The sequence below is a fragment of the Staurois parvus genome, unplaced genomic scaffold (assembly GCF_062004578.1).
Source record: "Staurois parvus isolate SC_StPar_1 unplaced genomic scaffold, SC_StPar_1.0 ptg000048l, whole genome shotgun sequence".
NCBI classification, from domain to species: Eukaryota; Metazoa; Chordata; class Amphibia; order Anura; family Ranidae; genus Staurois; species Staurois parvus.
The window spans coordinates 22,772,989-22,799,968 of record NW_028317844.1 but is presented as its reverse complement, the minus strand read 5'-3'; the positions used below and the strand labels follow the sequence as shown (position 1 = coordinate 22,799,968).

The following is a 26,980-nucleotide window of genomic DNA, read 5'->3' as shown; positions in this document are numbered from 1 at the left end:
AGTTAAGCGTATCAATCAATGACAGGAGTGACTCGGAATGAAACAGGGTCTTTGGAGTTGTTTGGAAGCCACTAAGGCAGCAGGCAAATAAGATACAGAATCTGCAGGAGAAAGCATGGGAGAGCAGGCTTTTGGCCTCTGATGAGAGTCAGCAAATAATTGGGTCATTTGGGCCATAAAGTCTTGCATAATTGTAGTAAAGACCTCAAGAGGTCCCAACCACACCCAACAGAGCTAAGAAGACAGAACACATTAAGGGCAGAGGATAACAATAATCCAGGGTGCAGAGGTCAGCACAGTCAATAGGGGCACTGCAAGTAATAGACACCCTTGGACAGTAGCACTGTCAATCTGAGGGGAGGGTCATGTTAGATGCACTACAGATATAGATAGACTTGACTAATAAATTAAAGCCAAATTCTAAGCAGTTACGTAAATGGTTTCTTCCTTTTGGAATAAAGGTTTTACAGAAAAGAATAAAAGCCAAAAACACTGTATGCTCCCCCTCAGGGTTAAACAGATTGTCTTAGGCCTGTCACATTAGGACTAGCAGCTGAGACCATGCAGCTGTTGTGTCCCTAGACGACTTTAACGGGTTGCCTGTACACAGCACCTGGAAGATAATGTGCTACAAAAAACGTCCTGTTCCTAAAATATGGGCATGATCATCCTTTACATTAAAACACACAAAATTAATGCGCACTGAAGAGTGTTCATGCTTACTGTAAATTGCATGCCAGTTAACATTTAAAACAAGAAAACATACCTCTACAAATGCAAACAGTACAGCATTTTCGGTCATCCTCATTTGCTGCTGGGCTTGATTTAGACGTAGAGAGAATGTGTCCCATTGTTTTTTCAGCAAGAACTCTAAAACAAAAGAAAATATTGTTCAAATTTTGAGATTTAAAAATCAGTTACCACAGATTTTAGTACGATGTAATCCAAAGTTTTAACCTATTCTTAAGGTAACCACCACTAAAACAATGGTCAAATTTATATTGTTTATTTTTGCAGCACAAGTTATTCAACAAAAATGCTTTAAAATGGATATTTAACCAGAAAGCCACAAACTATGAAATGTAATCATCATAAGATACCATCAATTAACGCGGAGAACACTGGAGGACAGTGCAGGAGATCAAGTGCAGGATATGCCTTATTACACAAAAAGTCAAAAAATAAATAAAAATGCCCCCCAAAGTATTTACAAGAGTCACACATTCAAAGATTTACCACTTTCCCATTCACATTAAAAAAATAACCACCCCTAGCTGATTGCCTAACGTAGTTCCATGGCTGTGTCCTTGTCTGGTGTTGATATCTTATGCAATGAAAAACTCCCTACTGCTGGTTGCACCTACACACAAGGTCCCCGTTTACACAAATGGAGCCATTTAACTAGCCATTTGAAACTAATTCCTAGCTATTCAATTAAATGGGGACAGAGTGCACAGGTCTAGCCAAGTACTGAATAAGTTTTCATCAAAGACTGTAAACACTGGAGCAGGCCACAGCTCTGGAGCGAAGTTACAGTAGCCTTACCTGCAGGATTTAATTTTGCTAAATCACCATGTTACCCACTTGCACTCCTGAGGATTTACCCCCCTGAATGACCAGGCCCTTTTTTGCTACTCGGCGCTGCACTAATTCAACTGATAATTGCGCAGTCATGCAATGCTGCACCCAAACGAAATTTACGTCCTTTTTTTTCACACAAATAGAGCTTTCTTTCAGTGGTATTTGATCACCTGTGCGCATTTTATTTTTCACGCTATAAACAAAAAAAGAACGAAAATTCAGCTATAAAAACTATATAGCAAACTCAGTTAGTTATAAATGTAGGCCAAAATGTATTCTGCTACATGTTTTTGTTAAAAAAAATCCCAATAAGTGTATATTGATTGCATTGTGTGAAAGTTATATCATCTACAAACTATGGTATAGATAATGGAATTTACATAGCTTTTACTTTTTGACTGCTTATCACATTTCTTGAGGTGCTAAAATACCAGGATAGTACAAACACCCTCAAATGACCCCTTTTTGGAAATTAGACACCCTAAGCTATCTGCTGAGAGGCATATTGAGTCCATGTAAGATTTATTTATTTTTTCCTCAGGTTTCTGGAAAAATGCCAAAACTTTTTTTTTTTTTTTTTTTTTTACACAAAGTTGTCATTTAAATGATTTATTTCTCGCACAAGCCATGGGTATATGTGGAATTACACCCCAAAATACATTCTGCTACTTCTACCGAGTATGGGGATACCACATGTGTAAGACTTTTTGGGAGCCTAGCCACATACAGGAGCCTGAAATCCAATGACCACTTTGAAAGCCCGAGGGTGCGTAACTTCCTCATTACACTTCCTCAATACCCATCACAGTTTCGAAGGCCCTGACATGCCAGGATAGCACCAACCCCCCCAAATGACCCCTTTCTGGAAAGTAGACACCCCAAGGAATTTAAAAAGAGGCATGTTGAGTATTTTGCAGATCTCATTTTTTCTCACAAGGTTTTGAAATATAAAAAAAAGAATAGAAAAAATAGTTTGTTTTTTTTCTTCATTTTCCAAAAGCTTGTGGCAACAAATGAGATCTGCAAAATACTTACCATGCTTATCAAATTCCTTGGGGTGCGTTTCCAAAAAAGGGGTCATTTGGGGGGGTTAGGTGCTATCCTGGCATTTCAGGGCCTCCAAAACGGTGATAAGTAGTCTGGAAGTGTAATGAGGAAATAAAGTCCTTTAAAAGCCTGAAGGTGCTTATTGGATTTTGGGGTCCTGTACTTGGCTAGACTGCCAAAACGTCTCTCACGTGTTACCCCCATACTCAGGAGAAGTAGCAGAATGTATTTTGGGGAGTAATTCCACATATAACCATGGCATGTGAGCAGTAAATCATTTAAAGTGACAATTTGTGTAAAAAAAAATTTTCTTTTGTCATTTTCCAAAAACTTGTGGTAAAAAAATAAATTCTTCTATTGATTCAGCATGCCTCTCAGCAAATAGTTTGGGGTGTCTACAGTCCAAAAAGGGATCGTTTTGGGGGGTGGGGGCATTCTATGCCCAGCATTAGAAGTTTATGCCACACATCATTCACTCTTCTAACCACCTGAAGACCAAGCCTTTTCTGACACTTTGTTCACATGAAAAAAATCTATTTTTTGCTAGGAAATTAATTTAAACCCCCAAACATTATATATATATTTTTTTAAAGCAGACACCCTAGTGAATAAAATGGTGCATACTACAATTTTTTATGGCACATAGTACTCGCGCAGCGATTTTTCAAAAGCAATTTAAAAAAAAAAAAAACACTTTTTTTTACTTTTAATGCACAAAAACACAATATATTGGCCAATTATTTGGTAATATGTAAAAGATGATGGTATGCCGAGTACATAGATACCGAACATGAAATGCTTTAAAACTGTGCATGCCCCGTGCAATGGCGACAAATTGCATACATTTTTAATATCCATAGGCAACACTTTAAAAGCCTTTAAAAAGTTATTTTGATTTTTTTATCACTTTTAATGCTATCACAGGGAAGGCAAATATCCCCTATAACTTCATTTTATTGGCATATATTCTTTTTTGAGAAATCTGGGGTCTATCAGACTCTAGATATCTCCTCTGCCCTTACATTATCTAATCAAACCAAGATCGGTGTGATCAGATGCTTTCCCAATTTACAAATGGTGCTGTTTATATCCTGTGAAACTAAAGTGATGAAATGCTCGTAGCTTCCAAATTCTTAGACTATAGAGATGATTGGTACCACTCTGGTCTCCAATCAGCTCTATGGTAAGCTGGCAGAAACACCGGCTGCATTCTCAGGTTCCCCCAATGGCACGGGACTGCCCGAGAAGGCCGTGGAAGGCAGCGGGGGAGGGGGGGGCATCATATCCCGCTGCTTGTAAATGCAATCCTGCAGCTAATTAGCCACTAGGATTGCTTTTACATGAAAGCTGATCGCTGGCTGAAAAATACCATACCAGGATGATGCCTGCAGCTGTAGTCCAGTGATGTACCAGTACATTGCTGATATTGCGGGTATATATGCCATGTTCTTTTTTTTGTATGCAGCCTGTGGACTGAATGAAAAAAAAAAAAAAAATCTCTGCTAGAAAAAGTGTGTGGTATGCCCACCATTAGAATATACCACCCTGCATTCACCACTTCTAATGGTGGGCACACATTAGGTCACACTTTGCCACATGCGCCAGTTCCAAGATTGTACAAATGTCTAAATAGTGGCACGCTTGAATAAAAATTGTCCACGTATAAGTGGTACCCCATATGGAAAAAGGATGACACCAAGTCCCAAACTATCTTGCCACTGCTCCCCATGTAGTCTGGGCATCCGGGGGGCTTCACGTGACTATCTTTTCCCTTGTAAATCCAAAACATAAGTATAGCTGGTTGTCCTCTCACAGGTCTTCTACATCTTGACCCCATATCTGGCACGCTTGCTGGGGAGAAAATTGTTTGAATGCAAGGCGGCCAGAAAAATTAATGAGGGATTTAATGCAGATGTTTTGCTGGGGAGTATAGACATCTGCAAATTTTTGGTTAAGGTGATTTGCGAGGAGCTGAATTTGGTGGAGCCAATCAAATGCAGGGTCACCCCGAGGATGACAGAGTGTATTGTCGTTGAAATGCATAAAACACATACTCTCATATCTATGCGTGGCCAAGGCAGCAGAGAACACGGGTGTATGATGAATCGGGTCTGCGGACCAATACAACCGCAATTCATTTCTTTTAGTAATGCCCATGTTGAGGGTTAGGCCAAGAAAATGTAAATTCGTAAACCGTAATGAGTTTCCATGCGACAGGTTTGGCAAGGTTTGAATTTGGGTTGGCGGCGATAAATTGTTGTGCATATAAAATTGCTTTGATCCACAATCAATGCATATAGATATTCTGTGAAAAACAGCTCCAACAATCAAGGGGAGTAGTTAAATTTGCTATTTCCACCTGAATTCTGGGTTGGGCAGTGAATGGGCGAAGTACAGGTGCAGTAGAATTTGTGGAATGTCAAATCAGGATTTGCAAGCACATCCGGAAGGATACTAGGGGCTCTACAGGCCTGTGTGCGAATTCTTGGTGGTTACAGGACAGTACTTGTGCTTGCCACCGCACCGGCTTGTACTGGACTTCTGGGACTCGCCACGTCACCAAGTCATACTGCAGTGCTGGTATTATTATACAGGATTTATGTAGCGCCAACAGTTTGCTCAGCGCTTTACAGTATAACGGGAGACAATACAGCAACAATATAGTTCAATACAAGAGGGTTAGGAGGGCCATGATCCTGGGAGCTTACAATCTAAGAGATATGTGAAAGACCAAGATGTACTAGACCGCTTGTGCTCTCCAGTTCACCAAAAGGTAGCGCGGCACTAGTACTGGCACTCTGCTGAATATGAGAGTCATCAAAATTTACCAGCAAGTGCTAACAGGGATCAGGCCTGATTATGCCAACACTGCGGTTTTGTGTGCAATGTATCAAGTGACAGTGACCTACTGGCACTGCACTAGCTGGGTGAGAAAGGGGGGGGGGGGGTAAGCGTAGGGGCTAAACGCAGGTGTTGGCAAGTGCCGGGGCTGATCCCGCTAATGCTGCGTTTTGGGGAAGCTATACTAATGCTGGTATAGTGCTGATCTGAGCAAAGATATTGATCCGTTCAGACACTATACTAGCAATGGAGGTTTATTGTGCAGGAGCGTGTTCCTGGCAATCAAGGGGTTAAATGTGATGACTGGTGTACTGACGGGCAATCTGATGCTATCTGGGAGGGGCGTGAAAACCATGGGAGCGCAAATCATATCATATTATATATATATATATATATATATATATATATATATATATATATATATATATATATATATATATATATATATAGTGATTTTGCGCACCCATGCCACCCTGTAGCAGTATTTCTGCTATAGGGCAGTCAGGAAGTGGTTACAGAAGCGGTTTGTGTTACGTCGCTAAGTTACTTTAACTGACAAATGCACGGTCATGCAACACTGCACCCAAATTAAATTTATGTCCTTTTTTTCCCACGAATTGAGCTTTTTTTGGTGGTATTTGATCGCCTGTACGTTTTTTTTTATTTTTTTGCGTTATAGAAAAAAAAAAAAAAAGACTGACAATTTTGAGGAAAAAAAAAAAAACACAATATTTTGGACTTTTTGCTATAAAGCATGTCCAGTAAAAAAAATTTAAAAATTTAAAAATTTCGTCATAAATTTCAGCGAAAATGTATTCTGCGACATGTCTTTGCTAAAAAAAAATCCCAATACGTGTAAATTAATTGGTTTACGTGAAAGTTATAGCGTTTACAAATGGCGGGAAAGAAACTGGATTTTTTTTATACTAATAATGGCGGCGATCAGCGACTTATGGCGGGATTGCGATGGACATTTTGACACTGGGGTGGAACTGACTTGGGGTCACTGACATCCCCAGTGACACCAATACAGTGATCAGTGCAAAAAAAAAATAAAAAAATACACTGACACTGTACTAATGGCACTGGGGAGGAAGGGGTTAACTATTATTCAGTGAAAGGGTTAACTGTGTGAGGGGAGTGTTTTACTAGGGGGCGGGGTGTGTACTGCAGGGAACACGGCTGATCGGGACAGAAACTTTTCTGTCCCGATCAGCGTGTCAGGAGCTGTCAGGGAACTGACAGAAAGCACAGCTACAGCAGCTGTGCTCTCTGTCACTGATTGCCGCTAATCGCCGGGACATAGCCGGTAACAACTGGCAGCGACTGAAATCCGTGGCCGTGATCGGCGGGACAGGTAGGGCGGCGGCGCACCCCCTACCGGTTTTAAAAACACACGTTTTAAAATGTGGTTTTGCCCAGCCGTGCCGCCCTGCCGCCGTATTTCAGTATTTCAGCAGTGGCTGGGCGGCATGTGGTTAACACATTGCATGGTTTTTTATCACGTTTTATCAGCACTTGCTACTTTATGGACTTATTAGTACTTGCTTCAAAAGGTTTTTTGATTATTACCAAGGACACTTAACACCAGTTTATTTCATTATTTGTGTGTGTTCATCACTATGTTTAGGTCACTAAGGTGACCCATACACGAGTATTGTCCACTTTTGTGTTATCACGGTTCTGATTAGCACTTTATTGCTGTATGCATATTTTTGGATTTTTGATTTATTAGCACTTTATTAATATATGGATACACATTTATTTTTATTCATCTTTATTCACTTTTGTAGTTAGCGCTGCACCATTTATTTTCAAATTTATATACAGTATAACATTTTATTTGTACAATTTTAAAATATGTTCACATAAAAACAGCTGGTCTGGCATAATGGTACATCGTCCAAATAGGGGACACTAAATCATAATATTCACATACCCACTGGTGGGATTAACCATATATACATATCTACTGTTAGAATGTCTTAAAGTATCCCCTGCCTGTGAAAAATTCCAACAATAGAGAAGTATATATGGTTAACCCCGCCAGTGGGTATGTGAATATTATGATGATTTAGTGTCACCTATCTGGAGGATGTAGCATTATGCCAGAACCTCTGTTCTTTATGTGAATATATTTTAAAATTGGACAATATGCAAAATTGTTACTCTGGTCACATGATACAGCAGCCCCAGCTATCCTGTGTCAGACAATGGCTGTTGCAGGGGAGAGAGCACTGACATCAGCTGGTGGCGAGGCAATGAGAGCCGGAGGGTTACACTAGAATTCAGTCAGCACTGCTGATCACATGCCCTGTAGCAGATTTTTTCTTCCCCATACCTGTAAAATCCTTTTCTTGGAGTACAGTATAGGACACAGGTTTTCTTCATATCGGATGGGTTATGTGCTGCAGCCTTCAGATAACTAGACACCAGCAAAGCCACTCAAAGCTTCAGACACGATCTCATATAAACCCCTCATGTGTTACCCTAGATTTTTAGCAAGCAATGACGTACTGACAGCACAGAGAGGAGGGCCCTGTGTCCTGTACTGTACTCTGTGTACAGATATGTAAAACCAAGTTTTCTGCATAACAGACAGGACATGCCAAAACATTAAGTGAGGAGAGAGCTATTAAAAGGTAACAACCAAATAACCAACAGACCCTCAAAACAAATTTCATGCCTAAAAGGCCAAAAAAGGTTAAACAACGGCTTGCACAAAGCTTCAAACTGGCATCAGCCAGAGCATGAACATCCACTCAGTAAAACTGAACAAAAAAAAAAAGTGTAAACAGAAGACCATGCAACAGCTTTGAAAATCTGTGCCACAGAAGCCTGACGCTGAAACTCCCAAGACATAACAGATTTAGTAAAATGAGCCAAAAATTCCAACTCTAGGAAAATTTACAATTAACCCTTGCAGTGGAACACCCACACTGCAAGGGTATTAGGCTCATTTTGTCTAGGGGAGAAGAAAGCCAGTTTTACTTAACTGATCCTCAACTTCCCCAGCAGATGGTGCTCCGCCACACTGCAGAGTTGAACTGTGTTCAGTGTCATAACCAATCCACGGATTGGCGTAAGGCCAATGTTGTGTCAAAATCTTTACCAAGTAATTATACCAAGTATCGGCTGAAAATTCGGCAGATAAACGGCCCGTCTATGGCCTCCATAAAGGTGCTACTTGGATGTTGTGGCCAGGCTGTGGAAAGGTCTCACACATGGGGTATTGTCATAATCAGGAGAGGTAGAAGACTGTATTTTGGGGGGTCATTTTTGGTATGTACCTGTTACGTGTGAAAAATATCTTATAAATGAATAACGTTAATAAAAAAAAAAATTCATTTTATTTCCACACTTTCCAAAAACTTGTGGAAAAAACAAATTGACATGTTCAAAAGACTCATGCTTCATAGAATATACACTGGGGTGTTTGCTTCTTAAAATGGGGTCATTCCATTGTACTGGTGCTCCAGGGCCTTGAAAAGTGTAATAGGTAGTCAGGAAATAAAATGTGTAATTTATAACCCTAGGATTCCTGACAGTGCTACTTGCATGTTGGGCCTCTGTGGCTAGCTTTGCAAAAGTCTCACACATGTGGTATCCCCATACTCAGGAGGAAAAGAATGTGTTTTTGGGGTGTAGTTGCAAGTATGCATATGCCGTGTGAGAAATAACCTGTTACTATGACAATTTGGGGGGGGGGGGGGGGATCTTATTTTTCAATAGAATTATGGGGGAAAAATTTCAACTTCAAAACACTCCATATGCCTCTTACTAAAGACCTTGGACTGTCTGCTTTCCAAAAAGGGGTCATTTGGGGCAAATTTGTATGTACTGTCCTGGCTTGTTAGTATCGCAAGAAATGAGATAGGCTATCAATATATCAGATGTGATCAATTTTCAGTGATTGATACCATAGCTTGTAGACCAACTTTCACACAGACCAAACAAAGAAATGTAGCAGTATAATAATTTTGGCCAACATTTAAGAAGAAAAATTACTTATTTGCAAAATTTGACAACAGAAATGAAGAAAAATGCAATTTGTTTCAACATTTGTTTGGTCTTTTTCCATTTATATAAAAAAAAAATAATAAAAAAAACCGTGCTGATTAAATACCACCAAAAGAAAGCTCCATTTGTGTGAAACATATGGGTACAGCGTTGCATGACCGAGCAATTGTCAAAGTATGACAGTGCTGACACATATACACACACACACACGGTACAATAAGTAATCAGGAGAGGGTCGACTATATAACCTGTGACCTTGAATTCTGAGAAGGGCAACGTGTTATGACCTTTGTGAATACTATGGGAAAGGAAGATAGGCCAAAGAGTGTGACAAACTGGAAACGGCTGTCTATCACTGCAAAGCACAGAGAGGTGTATACATGTGAATATGTAAATATGAATCTTAGATGTCTATGAATGTTAGATATTCCCCATCTCATGGAGGCAACTGTCAACCTTGCAGATTCCACACAACATTTTGGCATTTGAAGGTATCTGTTGAGTTATTTTAGGTCAAAAATTGGAGACATACCCAGTTGGCCTTTGCTACTATGAACAGGTTTGAACAGAATTCTTTAAACCTGTGTTGTGGAGATAATAGCATAACTACTCTCTAGGACAAGAGTTGGTTCAGAGCTTTCTGCAAATCTGACTGTCCTTGGGCAGTTTTTGATTGTTCTGAGAGAAGACTTGGTGGGCTTTATGGGCTGAGTCTTGCACTAAAAGGAAGAGTTTTATTCATCTTATGAACTAGTTTAGTGCCTCCCCAAAGAGATGTATGCTTGACAGGGCATCCATGTGAAAAGCTGTTTGTAGGCACCTTCAATGGTCCAAATGGGGTAGAGAGGTTTTCCCGAGGAATTGTAACAGATGCAGAAAAACTGGCTTACCAGTTGTTAGTAGTTTTCAGGACAGCCCACGAGACCTACTTCTCTCCAGGACAGGAAAAAGTAACCTCAGAATACACGAGAATCGCATGACATTAAAATATATTTTAAAAAAAATGAACAAATGATAAAACACACAATTATTGGGCAGGAATGCAGATGTCTAGGAAGACTACCGGAAAAAAGTTAAAAAAAGATCTTGACTTCATACAGGTCCAAACGGTAATGCTCCACAAAGGTGGATTATCTAGGACAAGTTGACGCACTACAAATCTGTTCTGGAAGGACAGCCCCTCTCTCTGCCCAAGAGGTACACAAGGCCCTAGATAAGTGAGCATTCACAAACTGTGGAGACATCTGCATGGTCCAGTATAGTTTGCATATGGCCTGTCTGATCCATCTGGCTATAGAGGAGTTAGAGACCTGGGCACCTTTACAGCACTAAAATAGTGAACAAAAAGGCTTCCTATTTTATAAAATTGCCTAGTAGATTCCACATGGGCCAAAGTACATTTCTGAGCATCTGGTAGGTTGAAACTTTTCTCTCTCTCCAGAAGGGAAATTGCAGAATGGTAGCAAAACAATATCTTGAGATGTATAGAAGATAACTTGTGTAGGAACCCAGGGTCAGTCTTTAGAACAACAGGATCTCCAAAAATAGAGCGAAAGGGTTCTCTAATAGAAAGCACTTGTCATTCAATTCTTGGGGCTGACGTAATGGCAACCAGGAAACCATCTTTGAAAGACTCCTTGGTAAAGCTTCTCAACTTTAAAGGCTTAAAATTGGTGAGGAGAATAGCCTGAAGGACCAAGGACAGGCCAAAAGCAGGACAAGCCTTGCAACTACCGGTCTCATTCTAGATACATCTCTGAAATATCTGGAGACGCGGGCTGCTCCAAAAGGGGACGCTGTAGTAAGGCGGACGCTGCCTAGCTAAACCTTATCCTGCAAAAATCCTAGGGTAGCTTGAATGCTAGCCAATGTCAAAAGATGTTCTGCCATCCAAGAATTGAGCCTCTTCCAGACCTTTTGATAGCTGGCTCTGGTTAAAACCGTTCAGTCTTAAATTACTCTATTCACAAAAAAAAAAAAAAAAAGATTTCATAATGTGTTCCTCAGAAACCATGCTGTCAGGTTGAAAGTGGCTACCATGGATGTAGAATTGGCCCCTGAGAAAACAGGTCCTCCTTCAATAGAATGAACACCAGAGGCGCTGTGGCTTGGGACTGTAGAAGTGAAAAACATGGTCTCTTGGGCCAAAAAGGCACTATAAGCTTAAGCTTCATCTGTTCTAAAATAAAAATTCTATAGTAATTCTGGAATTAGACTGTATGGGGGACTGGCCAGGCATCAAGTCTATTGGATTTAGAGAAAAAAAATATATATATCTTTCTACCTTGGTGTTTGACTGCCCTCAAGTTTTTATCAGAGAAGAAAACTTCTGGTTTGAGTGACCATTAGTCCTGCAACACCCAATGACTATAGACAAAACCGCTAGGATATTCTTTGTGCCTTTCAGATGTTCTGTCATAATAGAGGCCAGATTGGTTTCTGAGCAATCCAGAATTCGGTGCTACTTGTAGTCTACACTCTTGGTATCCCTGTGCGTATTGATATAAAGCCATTATGGCTTTCTGAAAATATCTAAACATGATGCCGTTTCATATCCTTGTGGAAAAACTAGACAGTCATCAGCTCTCTCCAATTTGAGGAGGCCTTGGCTTTGTCCTTGGACCACTGACCTTGTGCCACCATGCCCTTTAGATGACCTCCTCAACCCCAGGAGCACATATGTCTAGCCCCTAGAGAGATCAACCAATTCCAAAAAAGGCCCTTACCCTGAGCGGGTAATGCCACACTCCTTTTTACAAGTTGTCACCCTACTCATGCAATAAATGCTATTCCGTGGGGGAAATTTACTAGAGCAAGGAGAAGTTGCCCCACTGATTTCTTTTTTTCTACAGAATGTAAGATAATTAAGGAGAGACTCTCTAATAGAGGCTATCCCCAGTGGGACTTAGACAGGGCTTTTAATGTGGCATCTTGCAGATCAAGGGCAGATTTTCTTTCTAGCGCCAATTTGGTGACAACTCTCTCCAAATCTAACGCTAAAAAAATAGAATAAAACTTTTGTCAACATTGTTTGTGTGGAGTATAATAAAGAAGAATATACCCATCCTGTATACAGATAAAGTACTGTACATCTTATAAAAAGCGGTAAATTTTAGTAGTAGCAGGGCCTCTACCTTACGTTCTAGTTTGGCACCTAGTCATGTGCGATCCCATGAAAAGAATAAAACATGGCTTGCTTACCCGGAATCTTTCAGCTGTGGAGTGAGAACATGTAGATATCATAGGGTACATAGACCCAGTAAAAATATTACATCTTTTGTCACAGAGGCGACATACAGTATTGCCCAATACATCAACTATAGCTCACACCACGTGGTTTACTTGGTACAATGTGATACTTGTAAACTGTAACATGTGGGTTGTACCATGCACTCTTTACGTGTACGTATTTCAGAACATTACTGAAATGTGAGTCTTAAATGGTTACTATACCGAGGACCCTGTCATTCACTCTCTGGTCTCCCAACGTACACACTACATGGAAATGCAATTATTTGTAAATATGAACTGCTAAACACCTTTTTCCATTAGCAGTTACAGCAGTCTTGTGACTTTTATCAGTGTTCAGCAGGGCACTGGTTAAAGATTGTGAGAGGAGTTTTCTTCCTGCTCTAGGAGGATGTAGAACCCCTGACCTCTATCTGGACAGTGCTGATTGGCCCTATGCTGATCATAGGCACTCTCCCAAGGAGGAAAAAAAAAACAAAAAAACCCCACCTCTCTGCACATGCTCAGTTTGGTGTGTATTGCTAGAGTGTCTCCACATGATAGGTCTTATCAGGAGAAAAGAGGGGGGGGGGGGGCACTGGGAGAAGGGAAGGATCAGAGAAATCAGGATCAAACAGCAATTTCACACAGTGCAGAGGATTAACCCCTTAGGTTCCAAGAAGAGTATAACAAGAATGCTTTACTGCATATACAGATTGATTTTACTGTTGTGGGTTTAGTAACACTTTAATGCTAGGAATGTTTCTAATGTATCGAGACATTTTAGAGATGTACATAGGGGTAACATTTTTAATTTTGTGATATTGAGAGGATTTTGCCTCGTGACAGAGGTGGTGATAGACATCACAGACTCCTATAATGTGAGGATTTTGGGATTTTCAGGTTACAGACCCGCTTTCCATAAGGATTGAATGTGCACCTTTTTCTGAAATGACACTACTAGCATTTCTGGTTCTCTTTTTAAGAAAGTTTTCATAATTATAACAACATTTTTATAAAGATAAATAGTATTTATGTACATTTATATTGATTACGGTACTTGTGCCTTAATTACTTGTCAAGTGTTCCAGTGAACCAAGCCAGGTTGGATTATTTTTTGCTTTTAGCATTTTTAGTCCACCTGCGTTGGGTTACCATGTGACCTGTTTTGCAACTATATAAGTGTGTTTTATATTTTGTATTAGCCATTACTAAGGACTAATTGTCCGAAATGCGCTGGCCATTTTTAGCGATATACATGTTCCTATAATGCAGTATACGTTTGGATGTTTTCCTGAGTGCTGACCATTCATGTCTTCATTCTGATCTGTGGGGGAATCGGCAGTCTCCAGGTCTGAGCACCAGGAACGAACGGTAATCGAGGGAGGTAGTAGCGCCGTCTCATCTTTCTACTTGGAAAGATGCACCTGGGATCTCCGCCACTAAAGGACATGTTTGACTGTTGTCAGAATTTTTTACTGAACTGTCCAGGATCTCCGTGGAGCCATTCAAAAACTCAGAAGAAATAACAGGAGGGGTCTTTGGTGAAGATAAGCCCAATGAACTGCTTAAATGCAAGCAATCACTGCTGCCATGACCACAGTTATAGAAACCAGCTGGTTTGTGTGCAACCTGCTGGTCTTTCTTGGTAATTCTCTTCCTGTGGGAAGAAATTTTTGATCTCTGGAATTAATTTCATAACCCAGAAATCAGTAGGAGACAGTTATGATCGTCCTTAATCTTAAGGGTGCTAGAGCCTCCAATATTTTAGAAAAACTTGGAGCAGAGGAGGGCCCAAAAGGAAGTGCCCTGCATTGATAATGATGAATCCTGCCTCCTTTTATGATTGCTATCCACAGAATTGTCTGAAAAACCGGAATGTGTAGGAACGTGAAAGTAAGCATCCTTCAGGTCCCGCATAGCAGCCATGCAAAAACTGGGTTGGGGGATAGACTCGAGTGAGAAGACAGACTCCATGTGAAAAGTATTGTATTTTATGGACTTGTTTAAAGGCTTTAGACTTAAAATTAGCCAACATTTCCAGGAATACTTCTTCACTACAAAGATGTGTTAATAGAAATACTGGACTCTCTGCTCTAGGGGAAGATGGACCAACACCCTCTGATAGATCAACTCCCCACCTGTAGACATAATGCCATTGCCTTCTCAGGATCTTTGGGGAGCCTGGTAACTAAAGAACTCGAGGGTGGCAGCGAATCAAAACTGCAGCCTGTAACCTCTTTTGACCAGGTCTAGAATGAATCTATTGGAGGCGATTAATTTCCATTGTGGCAAGAACCCTCCTAAACTTCTTCCTACTGGAAACCAAGTCACTGTAGCTTATTGAGCTGAGAAGGGTTGACATACCCACCTTGCCTTTATGGCCTGTCCAATGCCTTTTTGGCGTGGCTTATTTTTGACCTGGCTTTTTGCTTTGATCTTCCAGTCAACCAGTCTAGAGCACGGAAGCTCTGCCCCTGCAAGGAAACAACCACAAAAGTGCCAGCCACAGGAGGAGCGGTCAGCAAAACGGAAAAGTATCACTAGTATCGGCCTTCCTCAGGCACTAAAAGCAAAGGATCCACAGCTACCACCTGCCTGTAGATAGGTTTTGTGGCTGGGCAAAAAAGGAAAAGGAGTTACAGAATTCAAGCATAGACAGCCCGAGATTAGAATAACAGGTCACTAGAATCCAGCGGAAACACAAACTGAACTGAGGACCTGAAGAAAGACTGCCTTTTACTTGCGGGTAACACGTTAACTGTTCCGGTGGAAAGCACTCTACATCTCATGGGCTGTTCAGGAATACAACTAGGGAAATTCAACTTTTATCAAGCAGGCCACTTCTTGTCCTGTGTGACTGAAATAGTGCTAGAATCAGATGCAAAGACTAATGTAAAAATAGAATTCTGCTCCAATGCAAGGGAATAGTCGTCATCGGGGTTTTTGTTGCGAGAGTCTTCAGCAAAGCAAATGTTTGCCAGAGGTCTAAGTGTGCATCTTACCTTAAAATTACTTACCTTGTTACCGCCATAACTATCATTCAGGGTATTTCCCTGTAGCTTAACCATGGAATGTATCCTGTTTCCCTGAAAATAAGACCTACCCCAAAAGCAAGACCTGTTACTATTTTTGGGAGTTGCTAAAGTATTAGAAATATCCCGAAAAGAAGACCTAGTTGTGACCAGGGCTTTTTTTCCAGCCGGAATGTGGCGGAATGCCATTCCACCACCTCCGGCACTGGCCCTGTGCATACCAATATCTATGGTCTCTTATATAAACACAGAAGCGCAGCTTTTGTGTTTGCAAGTGTCAGTCCCCCTTGTAAGTGACAGCACCATCCACTCCCACAGAACCTCCCTACCTCTGTACTCAATGTGGGACAGGGAAGGTTCAGATATCTGCGAGCGCAGTGTGAAGTGTGTTTATGGACAGGGCATCTCGTCCTGCAGCCTAATGCATGGAAGTTTCAATGCATGGGAGCTAGTATAGAGAGGCGGCTGATGATAGCTGTGTTTTACAAAGCTAGCCAACCATATGAGGGCAGTGGAGGGGGAGGGGGGGGGGGGATATGCAAAGGTGAGCTGCAGTCAGGTGTTGCAGAGGTAAATTGACATGCGCGTTGCAGACAGGATGCATAGGTGAGCTGAGTTGCAACCCACCTCTGCATCCCCTTAATGCAATTCACCCCTGCACCCTGTCTGTGGCTCATCTCTGCACCGTCTGAAACTCACCTGTCAATTCACCTCTGCAACAGCTGACTGTAGCTCACAACTATCAACGGCCGGCCCTCTCTAAAGTAACCCTCATTCACAACTGCCTGCAGCTCACTTCTATACCCCGTCCACACCTGTGCATTAAAAAACTAAGACCTACCCAAAAAATAAGACCTCTTGCGTTTTTTTTGAGCCAAAAAAAAAAAATATATAAATATATATGTCGGTCTTATTTTCGGGGAAACACAGTATTATAGGGGAAGAGCATCCGGAAGGAGTATGCAACAACCTGGCTGTAGAGTATGCTCGAATTCTTGTGGCAAAAGAGTGTAAGGAAATGCCTGAGTATCTTATAAAGGGCTCTAGATGGAACTGGTGACAAAGCGTATGAAAGGATCTAGATAACTTCCATTTTGTATTATGTACGCCATTTTAAGTATTAAGTTAGCTTTTTGCAGAAATATTAAAAGTTTAATGAAACTGTTTTTGGTTGTTCAAGGATGTATCAACAGAAGCTAACATGACCCTGACAATGTCTTTGTCTGGCTGTTTTCCAGAAAGTTAGCCAAAACAATTTGTACCAAGAAATGTATATGTTATGTTTCATGTAGTTAGCTCATGATGGAAATTTACAAGTTACAGTTTTGAAACTCGCTCCCCCCTCCCTTATTATTATCTGTAGTCTATATAATCTTATTAATGTCTAATAAACTTTGAACATCTCTGAACATAAGCTGTCGTTATTTCCGTGTTCAAGGGGTGTTCCCAGAATTCTGCTGATAAACCAGGAATCTCTCCACAGACCGGGGGTCTCTGAGGGGAAAAGAAAATCATTCCTTTCAGCGTACAGCCTGTGGTGTGATATCACACTTGGTCATCCACCCAAGAGCTCTAAGTGGTTTAAATTTTAGTGCCAAGTTTAAAAATGTTGTACTATAAAGCGAGTACATTCCAAACATAGCCCAATTTTTTGGTATTGGTAAGATACAGAGTAACCTTGACTTGTTCACGATGCTGGACTGTAGATAAAGTACATGCTTCACCTATTACAATGGGTATACCCCTGAAAGGGTCTACAGGGTCTGTATAGTACCCTGCAGACTAAAAGTTTAGCACTAAGTGCCAAGGTAAGCAAAGGATACAGTGTCCAAAGAAACATTACAAGCCATTGATATGGCGTGGGGTCCGTTTAAAGCTCCCAAAGTTTTACCAAGGTTGCTCTGAACTGGATGCACTGCTTCTATATTGGTAATAGAAGACAACCATAAAGATGGGTTGAAGAAAACGATGATAAACCAATAAAATGATAAAGTTAAGATGATTGACCTCTTCTCCCCTGCAGAGTAATCACTCTTAAGACAACATCAATAAAACTCAGCAGCGTGGAAGGGTTATAAGAGGCAACCAGGGGCATGTTCTTGAAAGCTACCAGTGTTTAATAAAAAAAAAAAAAAAAAAAAGGGACAAGCCTATAACTTGGGGTCTATGAATACTTTGCCTGTGTCCTGTACAACTGAGATAGTAAAATGTTACATGGCTTTGCTCCAATAAGCAATTCTTCCACTTACCAGACTCAGCACCTTGAACTTTCGTTATGGCATTTTTCACAATATGCTGCATTAATTTCAATAAGTCTTGCCACCTTTTTTGCCTATAGCATGTCTGTATGTGTCCCAAAAAGGTTTGGTTCTGCTTCCTAGAGAACGTCTGTGTGAAAAGCTCTTCAAAATCTTCCCGCAGTGGAAGCCATATCAGTTTATGATCCACGGGTTTGTAACTAGAACCAGAAATATGAAAAAAAAAACGGTAGTATTCATATACCAGAATGATAACTAGTTACTAAAAATGAACACTAAACAAACATTAAGTAGCAGTCATTGCAAACCACGTGAAAGAAAAAAAAAAAAAAAAAAGGCCTGGCTGAGTGAAAAACTGAGGATAGCCACTGTTAATCTCCTCTGAAGGTAACTGCCTGGCTGTCATGCTGACCCTCTTACTTGACTCCCTCTTCATTGATATGTTTGTTCCAGAACAGTATTACATAGAATCTATACAGGAATACAGCCACGCAACATTTGTTATGTGTGTCAACACATAATGGAAAGTTTTAAACTCTGCTATGCATGCAATGAATGGCAACGAGGTCTAATGCATAAATAAAGTCTGAGAACTAAAGTACTATTGATACTAAAATATAACAAAGTAGAACTTTACAGTTTGATAACAGTTAATGTTCATTATTATTATACAGGATTTATATAGCGCCAACAGTTTGCTCAGCACTTTACAATATAAAAGGGAGACAATACAGCAACAATACAGTTCAATACAAGGGGGTTAGGAGGGCCCTGCTCCTTTAATCACTTTCCCGCAGCCCTATAGCAGATATACTGCTACAGGGCAGTAGGGGTGTGCAAAATCACACACACACACACACACACGTGATTTTGCATTTTGCACTACCTGCACTGCTGTTCACGGCCTTGGCTGTCAATCATCTGTTCCCTGCCGGTGATTATTCACCGGCACCCGGTGATCGAGGACCATTACCAGAGGGAGAGAACTAAGTAAACAATACAGTTCCCTCCAGTCAGCTCCTGCACACTGCTATGCATGGTTTTGCACAGCAGAGCCATGCAAAGCAGCGTGCTTACAGTGAAGCACAAACACAGCACACAGTAAACCCTTTGATCTCCCCACATGTTAACCCTGTCCTGCCCAGTGCCATTAGTACTGTACAATGTCAGTGCTTCTTATTCGTACTGATCACAGTATTGGTGCCACTAGGGATGTCAGTGACACCAAGTCAGTTCCCCTCAGTGTCAGAATGCCCGCCGCAGTCACGCTATAAGTCACTGATCGCCGCCATTACGAATGGAAAAAAAAAAAAATCCCAGTATATATACACCACCATATAACGAAAACCAATTTACACGTATTGAGATTTTTTTTTTCTTTTTAACAGACATGTAGCAGAACACATTTTAGCCTAAATTTATGACGAAATTAGATTTTTTTAAATTTTTTTACTGGAAATGTTTAATAGCAAAAAGTAAAAAATATTATTTCTCACAATTTAATTTTTTTTTTTTTATAGTGAAAAAAGCACAGGCGATTATATACCACCAAAAGAAAGCTCTATTCGTGGGAAAAATAGAGTGTTTTATAAGCAGGGTTTTATATACCCTTTATAGGCCAAATGGCCTATGGCCTATGAAGAGCCATCAGCACCAAATTCAAATCCCACGGTGACAAAGGAGAGAGCACAGGAGAGATCACATGACGAACCCCCTGAATGAAAGTACAGACCAAATATTGCGCTGCTAAGGGATGCCGCAATAAAACAGCCACAGCAGAAACTTGACCCTTGATTGTACTCAATGCAAGCCTTTCATCCACACCCCATTGGAGGAAGGCCAACACCCAGATCACAATGAAGGAACGCGGATGGAACCCCAATGATTCACACCAACAAATATAGGCTCTCCAGGTGCGATGATAAATCTTCCAGGAGGCAGACTTATGGGCCTTCAACATAGTCGGAATCAGCGAGCCAGACAACCCCTGTCCTTCAGAACCTGGCTCTCAATAGCCACGCTGTCAAAACCAGCAATGGTAAAGCAGGGTGGAAGACTGGCCCTTGAGACAAAAGGTCTTACCGAAGGGAGTATCCACCACTAATAGCACCATGATGGCATACCACGGACGACAAGGCCAGTACGGAGCAAGGATAACTGGGATCTCATCGGCCTCTACGCTGCATAGTAGATGAGGAATCAGTTAAAGGGGTGGGAAGGCATAAATGAAAGTGTACTGATCTCACAGCGCCACCAGCGCATCCACCGCATCATCAGGGGATCCAAAGATTGTGCCACGAACCGTGGAACCTTCTTATTGAGGCGGGAAGCCAGAAGATCCACAGCTGGAGTTGCCCAGTGAATGCAGAGCTGATGGAACACTTCCAGATGTAGGGACCACTCGCCCTGATCCAGATTCTGACGGCTGAGATAATCTGCTTGCCATTTTTCGACACCTGGAATGTGTATGATGGACAGAGCCGGAACGAACCTCTCCACCTATTGCAGAATGTGAGATGCCTCCAGAACCACTGCTGCACCAAGTTTTAAGCCAAAGTGATCTCCTAGCTGAATTTACCAGAGCTGATCAGGCCGCCATTCTTACTGCTTCCACAGAAGAGTCTGCTAGTAACCCAACAGCTATAAAGAGCATAGGGAAAGATCTTAAAATCCGAAGCCCAGTTGAGGAAGACCTCCACTTTATTGTCCATAGCGTCCCTAAGGACTCCCAAGGTCAGATTTTTTAGAAACTTGATAAGGGTGCATCCAATTTAGGCTCCTTATTCCAGGGATGCTCAATCCCTTCCTCAAAGGGGAATATTCTTTTGAGGCTGTTGGAGAAAAGAGGCTTGCATTCTGGTTCCTTCCATTGCAATTGAAAAGCCTCGTTCAGGGATTTATGGACAGGGTAAAAAGCGTAGGGTTTTTCCTGAAGACCCTCGTACATTAAGTCGTGTCTGGAGGGCTGGACTGTCTTCCATTTTTAACGTTTTGGAAATGGCTTTCAGCAAGTCATCTACTTCATCCAGAGAGCTTGCATCTCGATTACCTTGCACTCGAGAACACTCCCCTCCTCTTCTTCTGAAGAAGTTCCCCTATCTTTGCTTTCCAAAGAGGAGTTCACCCCCAAAGCTCTATCAAGGACCTCCCGCCTGGATTTGACAGGTGTAAGGGTCTTGGCTGAGGAAGGGCCGGCTTCCTCTGAGGAAGGAGGTGGGGTAGAATTTTTTAAATCCTTCTACAGAGTCTTGAAGGAACTCAACGTGGTTACCAACTCGTTCTTTACGGACGACAGCAATTTGCCACAGTCTTGTCAAGGAGGACTACCTCAGCTTATTAATACAGGACCAGCACACAGGCTTGCTCCAAGTAGATCCCAATCTGGCTGCACAAACAGCACATTTTCTTCTCTTGGGGCCAGGGTCTGGACCCTTGTCCTGAGCTTTAGTCTGCAAAATAACAGCAGAAAAGAAAGGACCCTGAGCCCCTATAAATCTCACTAGACAACAAACCCTGTACTGTAGCAAAAAAGGAGGAAATGTGCTTTGTCAGAAACAGCCTACCATCCAAGGAGCTGTGACAGGATGACACCTACACAGGCATAAAATGGGAGCCCTCTCCATTGTAATTATCTGTGAGGAGCTGGTGCTGGTGCTTGCTTGCCCAGTATCAACCGCCAGAGATGCAGCCGCGGGAGGATCCAAAGCCACAGGTCTCTCCATAACAGCCTATGCTGATGAAGACCGCCGCACTAGCAGCCTGAACAGTCTGCCCTGCACCTTAGTTGGGTATCAGAACCGGTGTACCCGGCGCCCAGTGATGACGTCACCTGCTGCCGGAAGTGATGTCACTACAGCTTCCGGAAACAGAGTGGAACGCAGAGTTTGGGAAGCACAGACGGACGCTTCCACTTACTCCAATTTTTATTAAAAAATCTGGCAAAAAATTCCGGTTAATGAAAAACCTTGGCAGCCCACACCGGCTTGTGCGTACCAAAAGGAACAGGTACCACATCAGCTGACCCCGCAGGTTCCACAATCTTTAGCATTTCACGCACCGAATCAATAGGTGCTGCTACGAATGCCTTCTCCTGTGTGGCAACATAGGCAGAGGACCCGTTCTCAACCAAGAAAGCAAGGGATACGTCCCCAGGATCCGCGGTAAATGCAGAACCCATGGCGGCAGGATCTGGTTCGGTGTCGGAAACATCCGACGATGGCAGGGGGCGCTTCTTGCTCACCTTGCGACCAAGTGCCACCTCCACAGGGGACACGAATGCCTCCAGGACAGCCGACCAATACGCCCCCCCCCCCCCCCCGCCGCCCATACTCCTGAGACACTAGGCAGAAAAGACAGGAGACCTATAGCAGAGAGGGGGTTTTATACACAGAGAGGATTGCCCCCATAGGAGGTGCCAAATCTTTTTTCTGCCTAGTGTCCTACTCCTGTAGGTGGGGCTATAAAACCAGTTTTCGTTAAGGTTAAAGAAGCAGCTGTGTCCATCAATGAACATAAGAGAAATGAGCATTTATTATTTTTGTCTGCAGGAGCCTGTAAAGCATTGCACCAGCCGATTGCTGGCGCCATGCAGGTCTCCTGCAGATCTATCAGTATATCTGCTTGCCCACACAGGATGTATGAGTAAGCAGATATACTGACAGGAAGATTCAATTTACCACCACGGCATTCCACAGCGCCATGGTAGTTCATTGAAAACTACAAGCTGACAGCCGCTAAAGCTGTCAGGACTTGTAGTGCATTCATTTACGGAACTCTGAATTAATTGCGCGACCATGTGGGCAGCGCTGTTTTCAAATCTGACAGATAGTATGGGGAACGTCTCCCTGTATTTCTGTCAGAAGGAGGGGGGAGCAGTGGGCAGCAGCTGCAGCTTTGGAAACATGTTACATGTTCCACCCTAAAAACAGGTGGAACATTAACATGTTCCCAAAGGTGAACTTATCCTTTAACAAAAGAATACATTCCATATTAATTATGCTACCAAAAGTAGCATGTGCTGTAAATTGCCTCCAGCATTGCTCTTTCTTGCTGGAGAGCACCATTGTGTTGAAGCCCAGAGTAGTCACTTCCTTATTGGGAACTCTTCCCTTCTCCTTGCTCTAAAAAACTGTGCATCACGTTTTTCAATTAAAATGTGTGCATTGATTGACTTTCTGATTGATTGTAAGTCTTGGCTCAGAGGAGAAGCTGAAAGAAGCTTTACAGTGCTGAAGTTCACAAGCTGCAGATGAGGGAGAAAGGAGAGAATACCAGGGAGATAAGAATACTACCCTTACAGTGTCATTCCTGTTGCTTCCCTTCAACGACCGTAAATTTTAATGCTGTCAGTTGATGGGCCTCTAACAGCTCTGATTTTAGGCACAGTGCTGATTAGAGAGCGAAAGAGCATGTGCAGAGCAAGGCGAGATAGTGCACTACTGGATTTTACACAGTAGAGGGACCTATTTTTAATGTTTTACACAGCCTGCAGTAGGCTAGCTCGAAGTGATTTATCAGGACTTGGGGTATGTAAACTCAACATTTCATATTCCTGATATATGCATGCTGAACCATGTACTTGTATGAAAAAGTATCCTATTCTCTTTGTATTGGTTCCTTTGTGTGATAGCCTTGTTATTCCTGCCAGCTCCTCTGCTTTCCTATTAAAAACTGACCATACTAAGAAGAACACATCGTGGTCAGTTCCCTAGCTGTGCAGGGAACTCAGCCTGCTCTCCTCCAAAGTTGATACTTCTGCTAACAACCCCCAGCTGAGAACAAAGGGAATGTGATCACTTAAAAAAAGGGCACAAAGTTTAATTTATATTTATACACAAATGTTTTGCCTTCCATTTATTTTAATTTAAATGAGTTGTTTTACAAGATGAATGTTTACATCAGGGGTGCACAAACTTTTGAAGAGAGAGGACCATTTAAGTTATCTGGTAACCAGTTGTGGACAACAATGAAATGGTTCAGAATTTAAATTTTTTTTTTCCTTTTTTAATTTTGCATAGCATAATGAACATTTTCCTCCTGAAGCTGCTGAACGCTGTCAGGGGGCAGAGGAGGAGAAGCTCGCTTTCAATGGTTGCAGGAGGAAAATGGAGAGGAACACGTCAACTACAGAGTTTCACTACCCCACCCCCCCAAACCGCAAATGTAAACAAGGTCTTACCTGTCCTGAGCCCCCTATAAGGTTGCTTTCACACTGATGTGCTGTGGCTTTCCTGCAGGTTAGCTGCACATTGCCTTACACTTCTAATATATCTCATTTGTGTGGTGAATTTTCTGAAAGCACACCAAACCTTCAGCATTTAGGAGCTTCGGTACGCTTTCAGAGACCGTACAAAACCCCCAGGACAGAATACACATCTACGGCTCAGTGCAGCTAGCCTGCAGAAAGCCATAGGTGCACTGCTCTGCTCCTGCAGATCAGTGTGAAAACAGCCTAAAAGTTGAAAACTCTTTTGTAGGTGCTAATATGCCCACTGCAAAAGCTCAGTGTATGTGTGGTTTAATACAGTACAATACCTTTTCCTTTTCTAGCTTCTGCTGGCATTGCTCTGTCTCCAGGCTGCTAGAAAGGTCCCAGGGCAGGGGCGGACTGACCATTTGTAAACTCGGGCACTGCCCGAGGGCCCGGGGTCAGTAGGGGGCCCCATGAAATGCCCCTGGTACCTTTTTCATACTTTTTTTGAGTTTGGGCAAGGACACAGGGGCCCCATGAGTTGTCAGTCCGCCCCTGGTCCCAGGCAAAAATTGCATTTGGTAACACTCCACCTGGGACAGGAGACGGCGCTACAGAGGAAACATCAGCTTATGCAGCTCCTGCTCTCTCCATACCTGCCTGCTTACTCCATGGCCAGCACCAGCCCAATACACACTGATGCTCTGGGAGGAGAGGGCAGGTCAGCAAACCCAGATCGCGATCAACTGACTACAGACCCCAGGCACTTAACTGGGTTAAGGCCATCAGGAAAATAAAACTGCCTTCTTCCTAAAGCCAGTCACATATAGAAACTGTAAAGAGGAAACTGAGCTGAGTGTTATTTCTCACAATTAAAGCAGCATTATGGACTAGATTTTAGCATTGATGTGTGTATATGGAGACTAGCAAAAAGCAATATAAATAAAGCCCTATGAGGTGAACGACATTGATGCAAATGGTGGCCCTACTCTGTACATTAGACTATATATATATATGAACATATTTCCTGAGCGATTTGTTCACAGGTAAGTTCTTTACCTACAAATCTGTAATAAGTGAACAGGGACCAATCGATTGTCCCTTTTTACAGTTCCCATAAACGGACTTCAGGAAAATTTGAGAAAGCAATATTAGCATATATGTCTGAAAATATTTTTATGCTAATAAAATTTTAAAATCTTGCTTATTAATAGTACTTCAGTTACCAGATCCTATGTATACATTAGACCTCATATATAATTTTGAGAAGAAAATCCCCAATTGTTGTTTCTATAATACTCAAAACTGGTACACACAGGCCGAATATCGGTAAGTTCAACAGAAACTAAACGACATTTGCATCCCCGTCAGAACACAATAGCTCAGTGGGGAGATTGCTGTACTAACATCGCATAGTTAGCACAGAGAAAGTTCCTCACAAGCTCCTGAAGTTTTATTTCGTTCAGCCCGGTGGGTTGACTACCTGTGTGTCTCAGGCTTTAGTACAGGTTCTTTAAAAGGTTAGCAGCTACAAATATTGTAGCTGCTGACTTTTAATATTTGAGCACTTACCTGTCCAGGCATCCAGTGGTGTCCTCGTTCAAGCCAATTCATCAACTGGTTATCGGGAGCTGGCACTGCCATCTTGACCAAGGGTAACTGGTATTGACGCCTAGCAACTTTACAGCTGGTTCTCAACTGCACATGCTTGAATTGCGCTGCGCTATGTGAATGGGCTGCAGTCTTCTGGGACCTGTGAAGTGTCCCAAAAGGCTGCTTGGGAAGGAGGGGGGGGGCTCGATCCTCCGAGATCAGTTCACTGCAGTGCACTGAGCCAGAAGTGGGAACCTGTCAAAACCAAATACCCGCTCCCCCCTAAAAAGGTGCCAAATGTGACAGAGGAGGGGGGGGGGGTAGAGGCAGACAAGAGGAGCTTGCCCTTTTGGATGTAACTCCACTTTAAATGATATGCAACGGAGCACAAAACCTGTACACAAGAAGATGACAGCAGACATTCCTGGACCTGTTTTCAGTCTTACAACTCTATCTAGTTGCATGAATATAAACATCTTATGCAACTCATATTGAATTACATTTCATTAGCTGAAACTATTTATATATCAACGTACTACTGTTTGATTAACCTATGAACTGTTGTAGGGGAGACACTGTATAATTTACTTACCCTCCTAAGAGATCTGCTGTATCACTCTGTTGGTTCATATTTACAATGCGTAGGCGCTGACCTGCATATGAACAGAGGCAAGAGAACATGAGTAAATCTACTGTCTTGAACAATAAATATAAAATTACAAAGACAAAAAAATACAGGAAATGCCCTTCTAGGCATAACCCCTCATCGTTAGTCAAGCCTTCAGATTTCTTAGCAAGCCATAAACCAAAGAGGAAGAGGGGTTGATGATAGATTGGAAGCTCTGAATATTCCTTGGGCCTTCCGAAAGCACAAAGAAGGAAACCAACTACTGAATTTCCAATGTCTTTTTCATGCAACACCTGATGGCATGGACATCTAAGGGCTTAAGAATCTTTCCCCCTAGCATCTGAGGCTTAGGCTGCTTTCACAATGAGGAGTTTTTCCAAGCATTTTTTCATTAAATAAAGTGCCTCAAAAGCTCAAGAAAACTGCTTCCCTGTGTATGTGAATGTATATCTATGTATGTTTTCAGTGAGACGTTGCGCTTGCGGTGTAAAAACTCCTGCTTTCAGCATCTTTGGGGAGGCATGTTTGGGGAGTTAAAAAAAAAATGCCCCAAAAACGC

General features: G+C 42.0%; 1 protein-coding gene across 1 annotated transcript in view; it reads right to left on the bottom strand.

The window, feature by feature from the left end:
• LOC149470386 (midasin-like) overlaps positions 1–26,980 on the bottom strand; it is a 232,654-nt gene that overhangs the window by 140,377 nt on the left and 65,297 nt on the right. The window contains exons 15-17 of the mRNA XM_089665390.1: positions 26,386–26,446; positions 18,002–18,210; positions 767–870 (exon numbers count right to left, since the gene is read on the bottom strand). Of these exons, the coding sequence (XP_089521516.1) occupies positions 767–870; positions 18,002–18,210; positions 26,386–26,446 (374 nt within the window). The remainder of the gene's footprint in view (positions 1–766; positions 871–18,001; positions 18,211–26,385; positions 26,447–26,980) is intronic.